General features: G+C 42.0%; 1 protein-coding gene across 1 annotated transcript in view; it reads right to left on the reverse strand.

Annotated features, from left to right (window-relative positions):
* syne3 (spectrin repeat containing, nuclear envelope family member 3) overlaps positions 1-18884 on the reverse strand; it is a 107173-nt gene that overhangs the window by 71436 nt on the left and 16853 nt on the right. Inside the window, exons 4-7 of the mRNA XM_080413241.1 lie at positions 15843-16152; positions 10339-10494; positions 9561-9914; positions 5664-5800 (exon numbers count right to left, since the gene is read on the reverse strand). Of these exons, the coding sequence (XP_080269367.1) occupies positions 5664-5800; positions 9561-9914; positions 10339-10494; positions 15843-16152 (957 nt within the window). The remainder of the gene's footprint in view (positions 1-5663; positions 5801-9560; positions 9915-10338; positions 10495-15842; positions 16153-18884) is intronic.

An 18884-nucleotide genomic window follows, 5' to 3' on the forward strand; every position in this document is an offset into this window, starting at 1 on the left:
TGCAAATCTTTAAATATATATATTTTTTAAAGCGAAATTTTTTTACCCAAATCTTTGCTTCTGGGGGTCCCTGGATCAACACATTTTGACATGGGGGTCCGTGGCCAAATACATATCATTTTGGGGGTCCTTGACATGAAAAAGTTTGAGAACCACTGATTATAGCAACATACGTTTTTTCATAAAAACTGGATTTAGAAGACATTTGTAGAATTTGTTCACTTTAAAAAAAAATATATATATATATATATATATATATATTCAAAGATTTGCACAAACTTTCACGCTTTAAAAAAATATTGCAGATCTACAAGCTCATAGCGGTGCCACGCTTTTGAGCTTTAAAAAAATGACACATGTGTTCCCGGTCTTAATGGGTTAAGTGAAGTCACAATAGTTCACCACCACCACAACAACTCCCACATACATCCACATACAGTGCTTGCAAAGTGTTGATTGCTCCGCCAGGGGGGCTTTGCGCTGAGATCAGAGCTAATCAGTATGGTGTGGGATGTGGCATTGTGCTACAGGCCGTTTGATCTATGCAAATCGGGGGCGGGGCGTCTGCATGCACGCAGCGCTCAGCGTGTTCAAAGTGCCAACACCTTAGCTATGCTTCCTCATATCCACTCAACAATAACAATGAATAAATCAAAAGTGGAATATCCTCGGGTGGAAACCTTGTATGTCCAAAACCGTTCCTTTTTATAAATATAAAAAAAGAGTGAAAATAGCCGATCTGCAAGCTCACAACGTGACGCGCTGCGAGCTTGTAGATCGGCTATTTTCATTACCTTTAGTAGGCCCTACTACATGAATGTCCTACTTTTGGGTGGGGGGGGGGCTTTTATGCCTTTATTTGACAGGACAGTAGGCTGACAGGGAATGGGGAGAGAGATGGGGAGCGACATGCAGCAAAGGCCGCCGGGATCGGGAGTCGAACCCGCGACACGCTGTCAGGCTACATTGAGCCGAGGGCCTGGACCGCTACGCCAGCGGCGTCCAGGCCATGAATGTCCTACTTAACTCTTAAACTGCCAGAGTTTTTTTTGTTTTACCCTCACAGACTGCCAGTCTTTTCTAAGCTAGTACTTAGAAAAAAAAATATTTTTTTGTCTGTTAATTTTTTAACATTGAAGTGAATGGAGAAGCAACTTTTTGGAAAATGTTATCTCCTGGTTCTTTGTGACGAACGGAAAAACGGAAAAAAAAAACAAAAAATAAATAAATTTAGAAATGTTATTTTGTAAACATTTTGTTTTTGTTGCCAAAAACGTTTATAAACGTTTATGGCAGGCAATAGCTAAATTCTCAAACGTTTTTGGCAGGCAATGGGGTATTCATTTACGGAAAAAAACGTTCAAATATGGAGATACTAGATTTCTGCCCGACAGCAGCAATCTGCAAGAATGCTTTCGAAATTGGGTGTATATGTTACAGTACATATGAGAAACCAGTACAAGCGAGAAAAGCCCCCCCCCCCCCCCCGAGGGAAACGAAACGCACCCATGCACCCGGGGAGCATTTTTTTTTGTGGCCAGGGCAGTCCGCACGGCGCCCCGGCCTCGTCCCTTCCGTTAGGAGGTGAAAACGGGTGATCCCCGCTTTGTTTTTATCACTTGTCCTGGTTTCCCCATATACCCAACAGAATATCTGGATTATAACAACAGGTCCAATGTATTAACGAGATGTCCCACTAATTGGAAGCTGCGAGGTGATCTTATCCCAGGTTACGAATGTTAAATTAAATGAGCTCGAAGAAAACATGTGATTATCCTCGCTAATTGAAGGTTATGACCGTTCATAGAAACAATTCACTATACTAATTAGAAATCATAAAAACGTCTTTTTTTTACTCTTGGTCAGAGTAAATGAACACTCCGGATGACCCCGTGTAGCCCTCTATTGTAACCCAATTCTCTACAACTGTTCATTAACACTAGCATTCCACAAACAGTATTTATAAAGCATATCGTTGCTATCAGGCAGAAAGCTTGTATCTCCATGCATCAACTTTTTTTTATTCCCATAAATTAATGCCCTACTTCATAGGAATCTACAAGCGTGTAGATCGGCTATTTTTGAAACATGTTTAACATGTTAAAGTCTGTCTAAATGACTAAATAATAACTACATTGGATCCATATACCAATTATTTGTTTACAAACATTGAGACTCGACGCACAGTTGCCGGTTTCATGTAATCATTTCCCGACAGATCCCCAAACCCGTTGTTTTGGGGAGCGCTGGTTTCATTTCATTCAACGTCCTCTTGTGTGTAGGCTGGTGAGGCACTCCCTAGCGAGACATATGGACTTCGTCAATAACTGACAATAACGCAACAGAGCATAAATTAGGCTCGGGGGGCTGCAGTTGATTGAAATCATGCCGAGCAGACAGGTTCTGCTGCCGTGAGCATAGGGAGCGCTCCCTCGGTTCTAATGACAGCGAATGAAGGTGGATTTTGGAGGACAACGGCTGTGAGAATTGCTGTTATTGTTTACACACACAACTGAAACCAAGGAGTATTTATTTCAGAGGGGGAGATCACATTAACCCAATGAGACCTGGAAAGCATCATCTTAACTCTTTTCCTGCCATTGACGAGATTTCTAGTTTTTCTCTGCATGGCTCAGCCTGCTATCGACGAGAAAAACGAGATATTTGAAAAAATAAAAATAAAAAATCGTTTATCACAAAGGAAGCAGGAGATAACGCAATGCGAAGATTTTCTGCTCCATTCACTTCAATGTTAAAAAATAAACGGAGACAAAATTCACATTTTACCTATTTTTGCAATGTATTTTCTCTAGCAGGGAAGGGGGTAGATTGTGTATATACTCTGGCACTTAACACTTGCATGACTAAGCTATCAATATGACCGATTTTGAGAATTTAAAGTGGATTATCTTCTCTCATGAAGCTCTGAGAAAGTTCCCCTTTCATGACTTTTCCTAAATATTTGTTTCAAATCATCTCCGTTTTTTTTTTCTTCTGAAACGTATTATAAATATGAAATATATACCATATATACCATCCCAACCGTTATATTTCGGCTAAATTGACCACTCTCCCCCTCTCTCCCCCAGGCAAGAGCAGTTGACACCTCTAGACCCCCCGCAGAGCGGCCCGTAGACGAGCAGACTCCCTACGCAGCAGCGAGTCCATGTTGCCATGTCTGCTTATTATAAGCGACTTTGGGCTTGTTTTTCGCGTCTTTCTATTATTATTAATATTATAATTATATATATAATTACATTATAATGGTAATACTTTTCTACTCCACTACAGCTCAGAGGCAAATCTTGTACTTTTACTTCACTACAATTATTTGAAAACTTTAGTTACTAGTTACTTTGCAGATATAAATATATTTTCATACTTGTTTAGATTAGAGCTTCATGCATTTTTATTAGGTATATATTTATATAGAAAGGTCTAACCAGGGACTGGTGTTGCAAATTAGCCTCGGCTATTACCCCATTCATGCCTGTTTTCTCAGGGCACAACGACGCATGCAGTAACATTTTCATAGACCTGACTTATTTCTCTCGCAAAATTTGGCGACCCATTTTCCACTTTCCCTTTCACTGCAAAGCGGTGGAAAAAGATAGGATCTACAAAAGCATACAGCTTGTCACGCAGCAACTGTTTTATGCTTGAAGATCAGATATTTTGCGCAGGATTGAGCACATTTGTGGAACATAGCATTGTGTTCACTTGTTGCACTGAGGGAGGAGGAGGATCGAGACGCGTTTGTCAGCGACATGGACAGCTGATAGAATGAGAGCTTTACGCTCAGACAATAATGTGAATATTATTATTATGAATAATAATAATAATATAGGTTTGTCACTGGGTTGTTTACAAGTTACTATAGTTCGCTTGCTGCTACTAAATTTAAAGCAGCATTACATCACGGTCATATTATGAAACTTCAACCTGTTTTTTGCACTTTCTCCATTTACAGCCCGTACATCTACATAAACGTTCGGATTTCAAATATAAAGTTTTTATTCCGTGGCCACGGATGTTACAATTTACTTCGGGTGGGTATAAGTACCCGTAACTTCTGTATTGTTCAATGAAAAGCATTTTAATCCGATTGGCGGTCATTTTCTCATAGAGTTATAGTGTATCAGAGTGCAATTACACCTCCCAACCGATAGGGTCACGTAGTTGAAAGCATGGAGAAAATACGGAGAAAATGGCCACCGATCGGATTAAAATGTTTTTTATTGGACAATACGGAGAATATGGGTACTTACAGTATGGGTTACCCGAATAGAATTGTAACATCCCTGGCCATGAGGTAAGCACTTTATATTTGAAATCTGAACGTTTGTGTAGATGTATGGGGTGTAAATGGAGAAAGTGCAAACCTTTTGTTAACTTATAACTCGATCTCTTTGTGGTGAACGCTTGTGTCTCTTCAAGTTGTTGCGTTTTTCCCACATTGCTTGCCTTCGGATAAAATCAAGCATTGTGTTTTGTTCTCCACATCGATGTAGCGAAAATGTGTCCATATCACCTCTTCTCTTTCTCCCGTGCCCCGTGCAAAGCATTTTAACGTTTTATTTTGTAAAGTTTCGCTCTGAAATCTGAATCCTCCTGCCATTCATTTGACGGTGTGTGGTGTGACTCTGTGTGTGTGTGTGTGTGTGCGTGCGCGGCTGCAACTTTAAAAGGGGGTGTGTGTGTGAGTGAGGAACAGCATGCCCTGCGCTGTGCATCAAAGGAGACAGGGAGTGACAAAATCATATAATAAATATATGATATAATATTTCGTCTCGTCTTTGTTCGTGAACTAAAATGACCATAGTGTTTAGTCCAGTCTTTATTTAGTGAACTACATTTTCGTCTCGTCTTTATTAGTCAACGAAATTGCATAATGATTTAGTCCCAGTTATTGTTTATTCATGGGTGGTGGTCTCGTCTCCGTCCTTTGAAAAATGTGCGTTGACGAACATATTTCGTTTCGTTTTCGTTAACGAAATCAACACTGCATGGAAGTAAAAATGAGATCCCCACATACACAAATCACAAATCATGATGACATATAGGAGACAGATAGAAATACACACTAGCCTACTGCCTACACTTTCATAGACCTGCCTGCTTATTTCTCTCTCAAAATTTGGCAACCCATTTTCAACTCTCAGCTATTTAGAAGACAATGGAACCCCCCACTGTTTGGGGGAGAAAGTGTGAACTAGTCTGGAGAACAGAGGGAGACAGTGGCCAATAGGATAGCCTGATTTGGGGATCAAAATGATCATTTTTCAGGCTTGGTGGAGGAGTATGAAACCTCAGTCATGCGAGTGTTAAAGAGTTAAGATTTCTTTGGCTATTCATAAATAGCAGATCTACAAGCTCATAGCGCGAGTGCCGCGCTACGAGCTTGTAGATCTGCTATTTTTTTATAAAAAAATAAAAAAGCTGTTCAGGTCTTAATGGGTTAAGTAAAGAATTTGGGTACTTTTTCCACCACTGCTATTGGAACACAGCTTTTCTTCTCCCTTCCATTTCCTGAAAGGCAACCGTTTTGGACACTCAAGGTTTCCACCCGACAGTGACGATCATTTTGTGCACAGGGTGGACCTGCAGAAACTAGTCCTTTGAATTAAAAAAAAAAGGGTTGGACAGCTTTCCCCTTTTCTTACCTCTGATGTTCCTTCACCACGGCCAGGACGTCGTCGGAGAGGTGGCGAGAGTCCTCCGAGAATCGGAAGAGTTCCTTGAGCTGAGCCTTGAGGTGCTCCACCTGAGCCTCCTCAGCCTCCAGGGTGCTCTTCACGCCCTACGAAGATACATTTGAGATGGATAATTAATTAATTAATTCATTATAATTAATTCATTATGTATTTATTAATTGAGACCTAATGTGATGCCGTGGGGGAAATTCGGTTTTCCCAGTTGATTGCTGCCGAAATGGTCATACTAAAAAAGGCCAAAACATACTCCTTGAATCACAACACGACGTGAGCTTGTAGATCGGCTATTTTTAAGATTTTTTTTTAAACATTTGAGTATTCTTACTACCAAGTATATTTTGACGCCAAACTTTTGTACTTTTCATCAAGTCAAATTTTCAAGTATTTCTTTTTTTAAACAGGCCTCTTACTTGTAACAGATTATTTCTACCTTGTGGTATTGCTACCTTAAAGGAGAATTTTGGACTAAGTTTTTCTTACCTTTTCTATGATGTTATGATATCTTAGGATGAATGGTACAGTAGAACATTTTCATAACTCCATCCTGGGTCCGCCACAGCTTAAAACGTGCGCGGATAGATAGCGTTAGATCACATATTTTAATGTTTTTTTTTAGATCTGATGTTCTTAGTGACAGAACACTGTCCAAAAGTCCAAAATTCTCCTTTAAGACTACGTCTTCCTCCACTGGTGCATCGTATCATTTTCAACAGTCATTATCATTATGGGAAAAGGGAAAACAAGCAAGGAGTTCTTTCTTGCGCTAATTAATATATATAATGTTGAAGCAAGATATGAAAATGTGCTTCGGCAAAAAAACATCCCACTCATCAAAACATCCTAACTTTCTGCACACAGAGATGAAAATGGCTTGGCCTTTCTCTATCCCGTCATTAAAGGGGCACTTCACTTGAAAACACTTCCTTGAGTCATTAATGCCACGGGCAACTTTTGTGTGGACCGAAGACAAGTTGCTTGATTCAATATTTGCGTTGTGTCTGGTAAAACGAATATCTAAATATTGAATCAAGCAACTTTACATTTACTGTACATTTGGTTTAAAACAGGGCGTTCCTGGAACGTCCTGTGTTAAGCCTAATTTATGCTCCGTCATGCCAGGAAAGCCACTCAGTGACAAATAGCGGCTTCCGTGGCTGTCCCGGGTACCTGCTCTGTGTCGAGTTCGTCACACGATGTAACACAGGGCGTGCCTGGAACGCCCTGTGTGCAACGCCTTGTCTGGATAAGTAAAAGGTTGACAAATTATTAAAAGGCTGACAACAGGCAAACACACAGTGTGACAGTGTGAGATAACCGCTCTCAACACCACAGCTTATCTTTGTCATCATCTGCAAAACCACCTCCGTTCAGGTATTCTGGCCTCGGGGCATGCAGGCCCGTTCCACCAGAGGTACTTAAAGTGTCAACACTTCTACCAATCAGGTATTCAAACCAATCTTTAGCAAGATTGCTCGTAATTTTTTTACTGTCCTGGTGAGAACACTGCACTTTGAGGGTATACAGTCAAGTCACGTCTCGTTCGTCTGTATTGTCGCTGAGAGGGAGAAGTGGTTGATGGAATGAAAAAGAGGAAGGAATGAAAAGGTGAGCACGCCACTGGATGCAAAAAGGAGAAGGTTTGAGGAGAGAGAAGAGAAGGAAGAATAGAAGCAGTGGTGTAAAAAGTACTCAAATGATTTACTTAAGGAAAAGTACCAATACTGCAATATAGAAATACTCTGTTACAAGTAAAAGTCCAGAATTCAAAATTTACTTGAGTAAATGTACAAAAGTATTGGCATCAAAATGTACTTAAAGTAAAAGTACAAAAATGTTTGAAAATAGCAGATCTACAAGCTCACAACGCGTCGTGATGCAACGCGTTGTGAGCTCGGCTATTTTCAAATAGCCTAGGTATAAAATAGGGCTAAAGTGTTTAATGTATGTTTCATAATAACATAATTTATATCTGCTAAGTAACTAGTGACTAAAGTTTTCAAATAAGTGTAGTGGAGTAAAAGTACAATATTTGCCTCTGAGATGTAGTGGAGTAAAAGTAAAAGTATAGACAATTGGAAATACTTTATAAGTAAAAGTACCTCAAAATTGTACTTAAGTACAGTACTTGAGTAATGTACTTAGTTACTTTACACCACTGCTGACAGGGAGAAGTGGTTGTTGGAATGAAAAAGAGAAATGAATGAAAAGGTGAGCACGCCACTGGATGAGGTGGCAAAAAAGAGAGGGTTTGAGGAGGAGAGAGAAGAGAAGGAAGAATAGAAGAATCCTTGCTCTGTTTTGAAAGGACAAAGAAAGAACATTTATTTTCTTCTGCAAAATTGTAAAAAATAAATAAATAAAATTGTTTGGGAGTGCACCAGCAAAGGGATGAGAAATGAGCAGCCAACATGAGACAAAAAAGATAAAATGAAATAAATATGAAGAAGTCCACAAAGTCTATTAACCTACCTGTCTGTATCTATGGTCTGTATACGTTCATTCATGTTTGTTTATCTTTGCGGTCGGGCAGAGCGACAGTAGCAAAAATAGCCAATCAACAAGAGTTTTGACCTTGTAGATCTGCTATTTTTGCTACTTTTTGACTCGGAATATTAGACTCAGATATTATGAGGGTTTTCCCCCCGACAGATACGTTATATAACTCTAACTGTGTTAGACCTAGTTTGTCTGTTTACTTGGAACATTCACTCAGTGGTAGCATTGTATTCATATTAGGACTCAATAGATACATAAAATAAATATATCCTAATTAACCCATTAAGACCTGGAACGCATCTGTGTCACTTTAGATTTCTTTGGCTATTCAAAAATAGCAGATATACAAGCTCATAGCGTGACACTCGGTGCCGCGCTATGAGCTTGTATATCTGCTATATTTGAAAAATCTTGAGACATCTTTTTTTTTTCAAAAGAACTGTTAGGATTTAGAAAACATTTTTAAGAATAGCTTCAGGTCTTAATGGGTTAACGGAATGTCTGTCTGTCTGTCTGGCTGTCTGTCGTGCTTGGTTCTCCTCAGTGGCTGAAGCAATTGCTCTGCCCTTGCACATGGCCATTCATCATTAGCAAATGGCCACCGTGAGGAAGCCTGTTTTTCACTTCACCCAAATTCAAGCTGTTTATTAGCGTTTTTATGTAAAAGAATCTCGCCATGGTAACGGCATCTTGAGCTATGGGTTGGCCCCCCGATCGATGGGATGAATGATCGAACTGCGCATGCGTTGAATCCACAGACCCACTCCGTTAGACTGTTGCCGTCTGGCAAAAGCACACACAGAGAACGTGCTTAAACTTAAAGAACTTTCATCTACGGGCCGTGCACACTAAGAACACACTATTACGGTTGTGTGTCTGTGTGTGTACTGTGGGTCCAGGACACGGCGACGGGACGCGCGTGCATGCGGAGTGTGTGTGGGGGGGGGTGGGGGTTCGCGACGCGCGCGTGCATGCTGCGTGTGTGTGAGTGTTTATATACAGTATGTGTGTCTGTGTGTGTTCACTGTGGGTCCAGGACGTGGTGAAGGGACGCGCGCGGGTCCATCCGCCCGTGTGTGTGGACACGACAACGCACGTGCGTGCATGTGTGTGTTGGAACTGTTGCCGGTACCAACAGTCACTTTCCATCCCTGATATACTGTCTGTGCACAGCACATAACACAAAGTGCACTTTGGGTGCTTATATCCCCCGACGGGTATGGCCTAGTTGTTTACAATTATATAAAAAGAATAATTCCTCCCTTACAAACCAAACCCTACCTGAACCGACACATTTACAAAGCAAAAGAATTACATAGCCTGGTTTGTGTTTTTTTTCTAGGCACACACCGTGTACTTCCTCCACTGTCCCACCATCTGCTCTTCCGTCCGGTCTCCGGCCTCGCGCCCCTCCTCCTCCAGCTCGCGGCCCAGCCCGCGGAGCAGCGCCGCGAGGCGGGCGACGTCCTCCGCGAGGCGCCGGCACCGGGCCAGATACTGGCCGTGGCAGTCCAGGCTGGAGCGCAGGCCGTCGCCCGCCTCGCACAGGCCCTGCCGCAGCCTCTGCCAGCCCAGGCGCAGCTCCTCCGCCTCCTCCACGGCCGCCTCGGCCCCCCGCGGCGAGGTGTTGGCCCGCACCGCCTCCGCCACCCGCTCAATGTGCTGCAGGGTGCTCTCCTCGCCGGCCACGCTGTCGTCCAAGGCCTGCGGGCAGGGAGGACAAGAGAGAGAAGAGAGACAGGTTTTTTATTACGCTATCGTGGAATAACCCGTTCAAACCGGGAACGCATCTGTGTATAACCACTTTAACCATTGTTTTATACTTTGGCTATTCAAAAATAGCAGATATACAAGCTCATAGCGTGGCACTCGGTGCCGTGTTATGAGCTTGTACAGTAGATCTGGTATTTTGTAATAGCCAAAGGTTAAAGTGGTTAAAATGACGCAGATGCTATACCCGGGTTAAGCCTCGCCGCTAGTTGAGCTAAACCCTACTCAAAAACCAAAAGCCTGAAATAAACATGACAACCAAAAGAAAAACAGAAAGTTTCACTCTGAATGTCCTTGCTGTCTTGTTTGTTTGCTCGCTGTAAGAGAAACGTGTTTTTTTTTTCCCCAACGTCGTCACCTGCAATGCTTTGAGCCTGTTCTCGGCTGTATCCTTCTTGTCCAACAGCTCGCTGAGCTCCTTGGTCTTTGACAGCAGCCACGCCTGGAACTTGTGAATGCAGCCCTTGTACATCTGGTGCTCCTCCGCGATCTTCTGAAGCTGCAACAAGCGCTCCTGCATGGTGTTTACGCAGAGAGAGAATCAAGCAGGATGTCAAAGCGTTAGGATCATAAGGTTTAACTAAAATAACGCCATTTGATCAGGGGCTTTTGGATGAATCTCAAAAATACCTCCATTCCCTCATTACAAAAAATCTAATTCCGTTTTAACAGCAAAGGACGTCCAAATTCCAGAAAAAAAAAAAATCTGAAACAACAGATCAGAGAGCAGACAAGAATATGGTTCTGCTGAACAATAGCCATTGGAAAGCTGGTAACAAAAGACACGGGTGCGAGGCAACATCTCCGTGGGTAATGCCTGATAGTATATATCATATAGTTGCTGTCGGGCAGAAACCTCTTATGTCCATGTTTTTTCGTAAATAAACGCCCTACTTGATCATACTACAGCATCACACAAAAGTATCAAAAGTAGCAGATCCGCAAGCGGTGCGTTTCGAGCTTGTGGATCTGCTACTATTGCTATTTCGGAATTTGAATCCTGAAAAGTAATAGTTTTGGACATACCGGTATGAGGTTTCCATCCGACAGATATTGATTGCACATTGTGGCATCACCGTGCACAGAAAATAGCAGATTCACAAGCTCACAACGCGCCGCGAGCTTGTAGATCTGCTCTTTTCGGTGCACAACACTGATGCGCATCAAAGAAAAAAAAAAAAACCTACCACGCACCAAAAAAAGGTCATGTTTTTAATAACAATTCAATTCAATTCACATACGTTTACATTGCCAAAGCAGAAAGCAACAACACCCCCCTTTGAATCAGTTCTTTGCTACCAGACGGCCTTTTTGGAATGAGTGTGAACCACTAAAATGAGTTTGTTTGATATAGTACACCAAAGTCAGACTCTTTTGTGTCTGACATTTCAAACAGCCGCATGAAAAAAGTGAAGAGGAACCCTGCCGTCCGTTCGTCTGTCTCGCTGTAAATAGCAGCTAGCACCAAAACAACAACAACATCATTGCTAATGCACGCTGCTAAATAAAACAGTATCTGCAATGGAGATGCAAATCAGTTCCTTCTGGAGTAGCAAAAGGCAACTCCAGAAGGCCACTTCTTCCTGTTCCTAATTATCTGTTGACAAGCACCTTCAGATAAATGCAACCTTTTCTGCAGGGACTCTATTCTGTTCCAAGCGGTTTTAAAGGCAAAACATACTGTGAGGTAGCAATTTCATTTTCCTTGTGTTGTTGAGGTTAGATCAATCCAAATGTGTCGACTTGTTGCCGTCGCAAATTAACTAAAAAGAAATATCTCACTCCTGCCCTCACCTAACCAGCCTACATGCACACACACACACACACACACACACACACACACACACACACACGCACACACACAAACACACACACACAATCTCTTCAGCAAATGCATTTTCAATCATCTCCAGTCCTCTCTTCACACATGAATAAAAGGGGGGGAAAATCCCCTACACTTTTAGAATAGATTAAGAATACTATACAAACAGCACGAGTGCACGCCTTCATAAGACCTTCATATTAGCTGAAGCACAGTGGCTCAGCCGTTGCATTTTCTTAAGTGTTGACCAGTAGATTGACTATGTAGCAGAACTGTATCTCTGTGAATGCTTTTCCCTTAAGTGACCTGTGAGGTTTATTTATGTTTCTTTTGTTGGGCACATACAATAGGCTCTATGCACTGAAGCCATATTGGAAAGAAAGCGGGCCTCTTCCTTCACAGGTGTTACCAATGATGATGCTACAGTAATTAAGGCTCCTGTTCCATTCTGGTCAAACAGAGTCAGGGTGCTGATATTGTGCATGTTGGCTCACTGGAAACACTCTGCTACACCGGTGGGTCTCAAAGTGTGGTCCAGGTACCCTCATGGTTCCTTGAGGGGGTTCCAAATGGCCCCTGGGACCTGTAAGGATCCATTTGGTTCCATGTGTACACTCTCAGAGTTATGGGGGTCCTTGAAATTAAAAAGTTTGAGAACCACTGTGCTACACTAAATGGAACAGAGCCTTAATTAGTACAAGTGGTAAGACCTTTGAAGGAAGTAAGGAAGAGGTCCAATTTCTTTCCAATATGGCTGCTGTGCATGGAGCCTATTCTCCTGCCCATCCCCCTCCCTTACACTGGCACACCCTCCCATCAGCCACTCCATGTAGCCTACTTTCATATTTTCAGTCAAATCGGACTTCTGACTGACATAAGACAAAGAGGAAGCCACAGGGAGATGGAGAGGAAATGATATTTGTTTTGCCTTGACACACAGATGAAAGACACAATGAAACCCAGCATTGTTTATATTGACTTTCTCATATCTACCATTATGGAGAATATTGTCAGGCAGAAACCTTGTGTGTCCATATTTCAATTTGTTAAGGTTTTTTCCTTTTTTGTAAATGAATGCCCTACTTCTTCATACAACAGTGTCGAGCAAAAGTAGTGAAAATAGCAGATCTACAAGTTCACAACGTGTCGCGATACGACAACATTGTGAGCTTGTAGATTTGTGAAACTCTTAGAAAGTGAAAATTAAAGTGGTTAAGTGTGTCTGTGGGTTTTATAGATCTTGAACCAAGGAAAAGTATTAATTCCTGAAAAGTACGTTTTCAATGGACTACTGAGAGAAGGGAGCAGTCTAATGATCCAGAGCCTGTCACTGACAGCCTGTGAGTCGCACAAAAAAGGCACCAGATGTCCTTCCTCCCAATACAAGAGCATACAAACTTTACCAGAAGTAATAGAAACCTTTTACTGTTTGATGATTTATGTTTTGTTTTGTGTTATCTTAGAGCGGTCCTCTTTAATCTGTAAGAAACATCAACATTCATACCGTTATGCAGCAAAGATCTTTTCTTTTCTTTTTGCTTTTTACCCCCAATGTGGTAGTTTTTGCCAATTGATTCCTCCCCACCCACATTTATGTGTTGTCACTGCTGTTGTATCCTACTGACGATCACCTGCCAGTGAGGAGCCCTCACCGGGAGGACGTAGCGCCTTCGACCTACTCCTCCCGATCAACAGTCACTCGCCCAACACTTCCCCAGCCCGTAGGAGTACATGCAAGGGATAATTGTCGGGTAGCTGGTCATTATTGAAAAATAAATCCCGACAGGGTGATTATGCACCGACGCGGATCGGAGGTGCATAATAAAAGTTTGAGAACCACTGTGCTGCATTACAGTAAATGGAACAGAGCCTTAATTAGTATAAATGGTAAGACCTCTGGACCTAAGGAAGTAAGGAAGAAGCCCAATTTCTTTCCAATATGGCTGCTGTGCATAGAGCCTATAGAGGGTATGCGTGTGACATCATCATCAAACCCGGAAGTTATGCAGGAATGCCTACTGAGTGTCCAAAAAATACTTTCTGGCCTTGACAGCCCATGCATCCAAACAGAAAAGTAATATCTGATTGCATTAAACAACATTAAACAAAGTTAAACTCACTTTGCATGTTGCTTTGCCACTCGCTTTGCCACTCGATGTGCCATTCACTTTAAGCATGCGCATACCCTCTATTCTCCTACCCAACCCCCCTCCCTTACACCTCACACTGGCACACCCTCGCATCAGCCACTCCTACTTCCATATTTTCAGTCAAATCGGACTTCTGACTCACATAAGACAAAGAGGAAGCCACAGGGAGATGGAGAGGAAATGATAATATTTTGCCTTGACACACAGTTGAAAGACACAATGAAACCCAGCATTGTTCATATTGACTTTTTCATATCTACCATTATGGAGAATATTGTCAGGCAGAAACCTTGTGTCTCCATATTTCAACTTTTTAAGTTTTGCCTCTTTTTCGTAAACTAATGCCCTACTTCTTCATATACAGTGTCGAGCAAAAGTAGTGAAAATAGCAGATCTACAAGTTCACAACATTGTGAGCTTGTAGATTTGTAAAACTCTTAGAAAGTGAAAATTAAAGTGGTTAAGTGTGTCTGTGGGTTTTATAGATCTTGAACCAAGGAAAAGTATTAATTAAGAGCTTGTGACTAAATAATAACTACATTGGATCCACTGGAACACAACTTTTTTCATTTCCTGAAAAGTAAGTTTTCAATAGACTACTGAGCGAAGGGAGCAGTCTAATGATCCAGAGCCTGTCACTGACAGCCTGTGAGTCGCACAAAAAAGGCACCAGATGTCCTTCCTCCCAAGAGCATACAAGCTTTACCAGAAGTAATAGAAACCTTTTACTGTTTGATGATTTATGTTTTGTTTTGTTTTATGTTATCTTAGAGCGGTCCTCTTTAATCTGTAAGAAACATCAAAATGAATACTGTTATGCAGCAATGATGTTTTGTTTGGAGATTTTTACCCCCCAATGTCGTTAATTATCCCGCTTATTACACGGCTACTTAATAAATAAATTAATAAATGTACCCAGAAGTAACAACAAAATGAAGTATTTTCTTGCTTACAGCAATGAAAGTATTCCATAAGGTAACCGGAAGACTCGCCCCAAAACACGCTCGCCCCCATTCTTTTCGCGGACCAGCGGTGAATTCCACGTGAATACAGAGGATTTGCCCCGGGGCGACTGTGTTTTGGGGCAAGAGTTTTGGTGTTGCTGGCCATCCGCCCAGCTGAACACGGTCCCCTCGGAAAACAAAGAGGTGTTGATCAAATAGAATACGTTTTCGTTACTGCATCGTCTATTTCTCACTTCAAATATTTTCAAAAACATTCTTGAGAGCAACGTTTAGCTGTAAATGACATGGTGTGCGTGTTTACATGGCTGTCATGTTGGATACAGCATAAAATCAAGCAGTGCAGGCTGATACGAGCAGGTGCTCTGACGCTTTGTTTAGACAGCGGTCTTTTATTAAACTCATTGGTCATTATCAAGAAATAACACACCGCTGAATTCAGCGATTGACCAATCAGAATCAAGCATTCAACCAATAAGCAGTTATATCACCCTGCCCGCCCAGCTTCCCTGCCCCGAGCACGGGCCAATTGTGTTCGTATATAGACGCTCGACAAAGCCGGATGCTCCATGGTGGATTCCAACCCACAACCGCTAGGCCTGAGCGATTTTGAGAAAATATCTAATTGCGATTGTTTACTACTACAGTTTTTTCTTTTTTTTTTACTGGCGTATTTCCAGTTACTAACAAAAAATACGTACCGGTACATATTATGATGCCAATACTTTTGTACTTTTTGTCATTTATGCTTTGGGATTTGCTAATCGCGTGGTTTCAAATCGCGATTTCGGTTTGAAAACGATTAATCGTTCAGCCTTACCGAGCGTCTCATAAACATAAACTTTTCACCCAACAGTGACAATTATGATGCCATAAATGCAGCTCTCAGCTGTGTGAAGTGAACCCCCCTCACCCCCAACCCTCTCACCTCGGCGCGGTCGCGGACGTCGTTGTACTCCCCCTGCAGCCTCTCCTGGGCCCGGGGCTCCACGCTGGGGTCCTCGGTGCGGCCGTGCAGCGCGGCCGCCTCGTCCAGCAGCCGCTCCAGCAGCGGGGCCTGGCCGTGCACGTCGCTCACCGCCACCCGCTGGTGGTCCACCTGCCACAGCTTCTCCTTCACGCCCAGCTGGAGCTCCACGTCGGCCTCCAGGAGGCGCCGTAGCCGGCACAGCCACATCTCAAACTCCTCGTACGCCTTCAGGTACTCGCTCCAGTGCAGCCACACCCACTCGATGCGACTGGGAGAGGGGGGCGGGGGGGGGGGGATTGGGATTTCGATTAATTGCCCCAGCCCTACAAGGTATCGCCGGCCGGCAATAGCAGATTTACAAGCTCACACCGTGTTGCGATGCTAAGCGTAGGCCTGTCACAATTATTACATAATCGTCTAGTCGCAATTATTTGAAATAATCGTAATTATTTCAAATCTCAATTAGTTTTGCATAATCGTTTCCACGTTGAAAGGTTTTCCCACATTTTCAAATATAAAAAAAAAACAGAAAAAAAACAGCTTTTTTGACATGTACTATTGTATGTATTATTTTTGAATATTTTTTTGAATATTTCAGTTATTTGTCAAATCTGCCCTGTGCAATTCTTTATTACCAAGCGTAAAAGGCTTCACAATGTTCCAAACACACAATTAAAATCGCTAGTCGCAATTATTTGAGTGACAATTAATCGTCAACATAAATGTGTAATGGTGACAGCCCTAGCTAAGCATTGTGAGCTTGTAGGTTGGCTATTATAGGTAAATGACACTTCATACGAGTGAGTATAAAAATTAAGCATTAGGTTAGTACATGGCAACTTTTTCAGCTCGAGACTCAAAAGATAAATGAGTCGTCTCCCCAGGACCCAAACATACATTATGAATAGCCATAACATCGCCATTTATAAACTACTGATAAAGAACACAACAAACCATGAGCTGAAATGTAAACAGCATCTGAACCACATACTTTAAGATTGGACTGTGATTTTAAGCTTGACAAACAGATTAACTCCATTGTTAAATCCAGCTTTTATCAGCTGAGCCTTTTAGCTAAGACTAAGACTAAGTCAAGTCTGCTGTAACCCTTTTAGATTTTGAACGTCTTATTCGTGCTTTTATCTCAACCCGACTCGACTACTGTAATGCACTTTATGTTGGCGTTAGCCAAGCCTGCCTGTAATGCCTACAGTTAGTCGAAAACGCTGCCGCTCGCTTCTTAACTTAAGCCATGGACGCGTTTGAGTCAATTGGAACTTTTTCCCCTTTTTCACTCAGAACCAGGAGATAATGCGATCCAAAGATTTGCTGCTCCATTCACTTCCCTGTTAAAATGTTTTACTATGTATTTTTTGGCAAAACATGCTATTTTAAACTATGGAACGGAGTACCACGATCGGATAATGTTTTTTTCCCAAATTCTAGGAGACCCCTGTGCGTGTAATGAGGGGATCACCGTGCGGACAGCGTTCACAGAAAATATTCCATGATTTCTCAAAGGTAGGAAAAAACACTAGTTTTCGCTGGCACTGGGGTGACACTATTACAAGTACTCTGGCAGTTAAAGAGTTAACAGGGGCACGGAAGTATGATCACATCTGCCCGATTCTTGCCTCCCTCCCTGTTCGATTCAGTTTAAGATTTTAATGTTTGAAACAAGCGAACCATGGCATGCCATGAAACAGGTGCTGGATGTGTTTCCATGCTGCTACGGCTCGCGGTTTCAGATAAGGTTCTAAGAACCAACCTTGGGCCCTGCTCAGGAGGTGGTACTAACCCCGAGTTCTGGTGAGAACCCACAACTTATGCTTTATTTATTTTTTCTAAATGTATGAAAACAGCACATCTACACAAGTACACGCTCTCACGCTCAAAACGGCAAATTTTTTTTTATGACATACCTAACCCTTCAGGGGTTGTTCTGATTATTATGGAGTCGTAAACAAGAATCGTTTATAGAACTTAAGGGGTTCTGGGAAGTTTCAGGTTACGGAAGGTTCTGGGTTGCTTTGCGGAAAGAAAAAAAAAATAGCCTATAGTCGACTGATTTCTGTCATTTTTATAAGAGTATACAGTATCAGAGTAGGTCAAACTGTTCAAAATGTTCAGAAGCATCTTCTATAAAAACCCTAATGGTCTCAGACTTCATAAAAGCAAAAAGGCTAAAAGCCTCAAACTGCAATTTCTTCAACTGGTTGTCTGTATGTAGAACACCAAGAACATAGGTTTAGAATTAGCAGTGGTTCTCAAAGTGGGCTCCGGGGACCGCCAGGGGTTTAAGATTTTAATGTTTGAAACAAGCGAACCATGGCATGCCATGAAACAGGTGCTGGACAGGTGCAGGTGCAATAGATCTACTATTTTTGAAAAAAATTCATCGTGAAAATATGTGCAAATCTTTGAAAATGTTTTACTCAAATCTTTGCTTCTGGGGGTGCCTGGAACAAAATATTTTGAGATGGGGGGGGGCGGGGGTCCGCGGAGTGTAGAGTGCCACGCTACAAGCTTGTAAGATCTGCCATTTTTTTAATAGCCAAAGTATAAAATAATGGTTTAAGTGGTAACACAGATGCGTACCCGGTTTTAATGGGTTAAAGGGTAAATGACTGAGGCATTGCGATGATCTTTTCTTATATATCGTTGCTGTCGGGCAGAAACCTCTTATCTGCATATTTGAACTTTGTGTTTGTTTTCCGTAAATTAACGCCCTATGTGATTATACTACAGCGTCACATAAAAGTATAAAAAATAGCAGATCCACAAGCTCGAAACGGGGGCCAAGCGACACGTTTTGAGCTTGGAGATCTGCTACTTTTGCTGTGTTTTTTTTTTTCAATTTCTCAGCCCTAGATCTGCATTATCGTCTCTGTCAGGTGGAAACCTTGTACAGTATGACCACAACCGTTACTTTTCAGGAAAACCTGTGTTCCAATGTAGTTATTTAGTCACAAGCTCTCATTAATACTTTTCATCTGCTCA

This window comes from Gymnoscopelus braueri (assembly GCF_963280865.1).
Source record: "Gymnoscopelus braueri genome assembly, chromosome: 19".
Classification (NCBI taxonomy): domain Eukaryota; kingdom Metazoa; phylum Chordata; class Actinopteri; order Myctophiformes; family Myctophidae; genus Gymnoscopelus; species Gymnoscopelus braueri.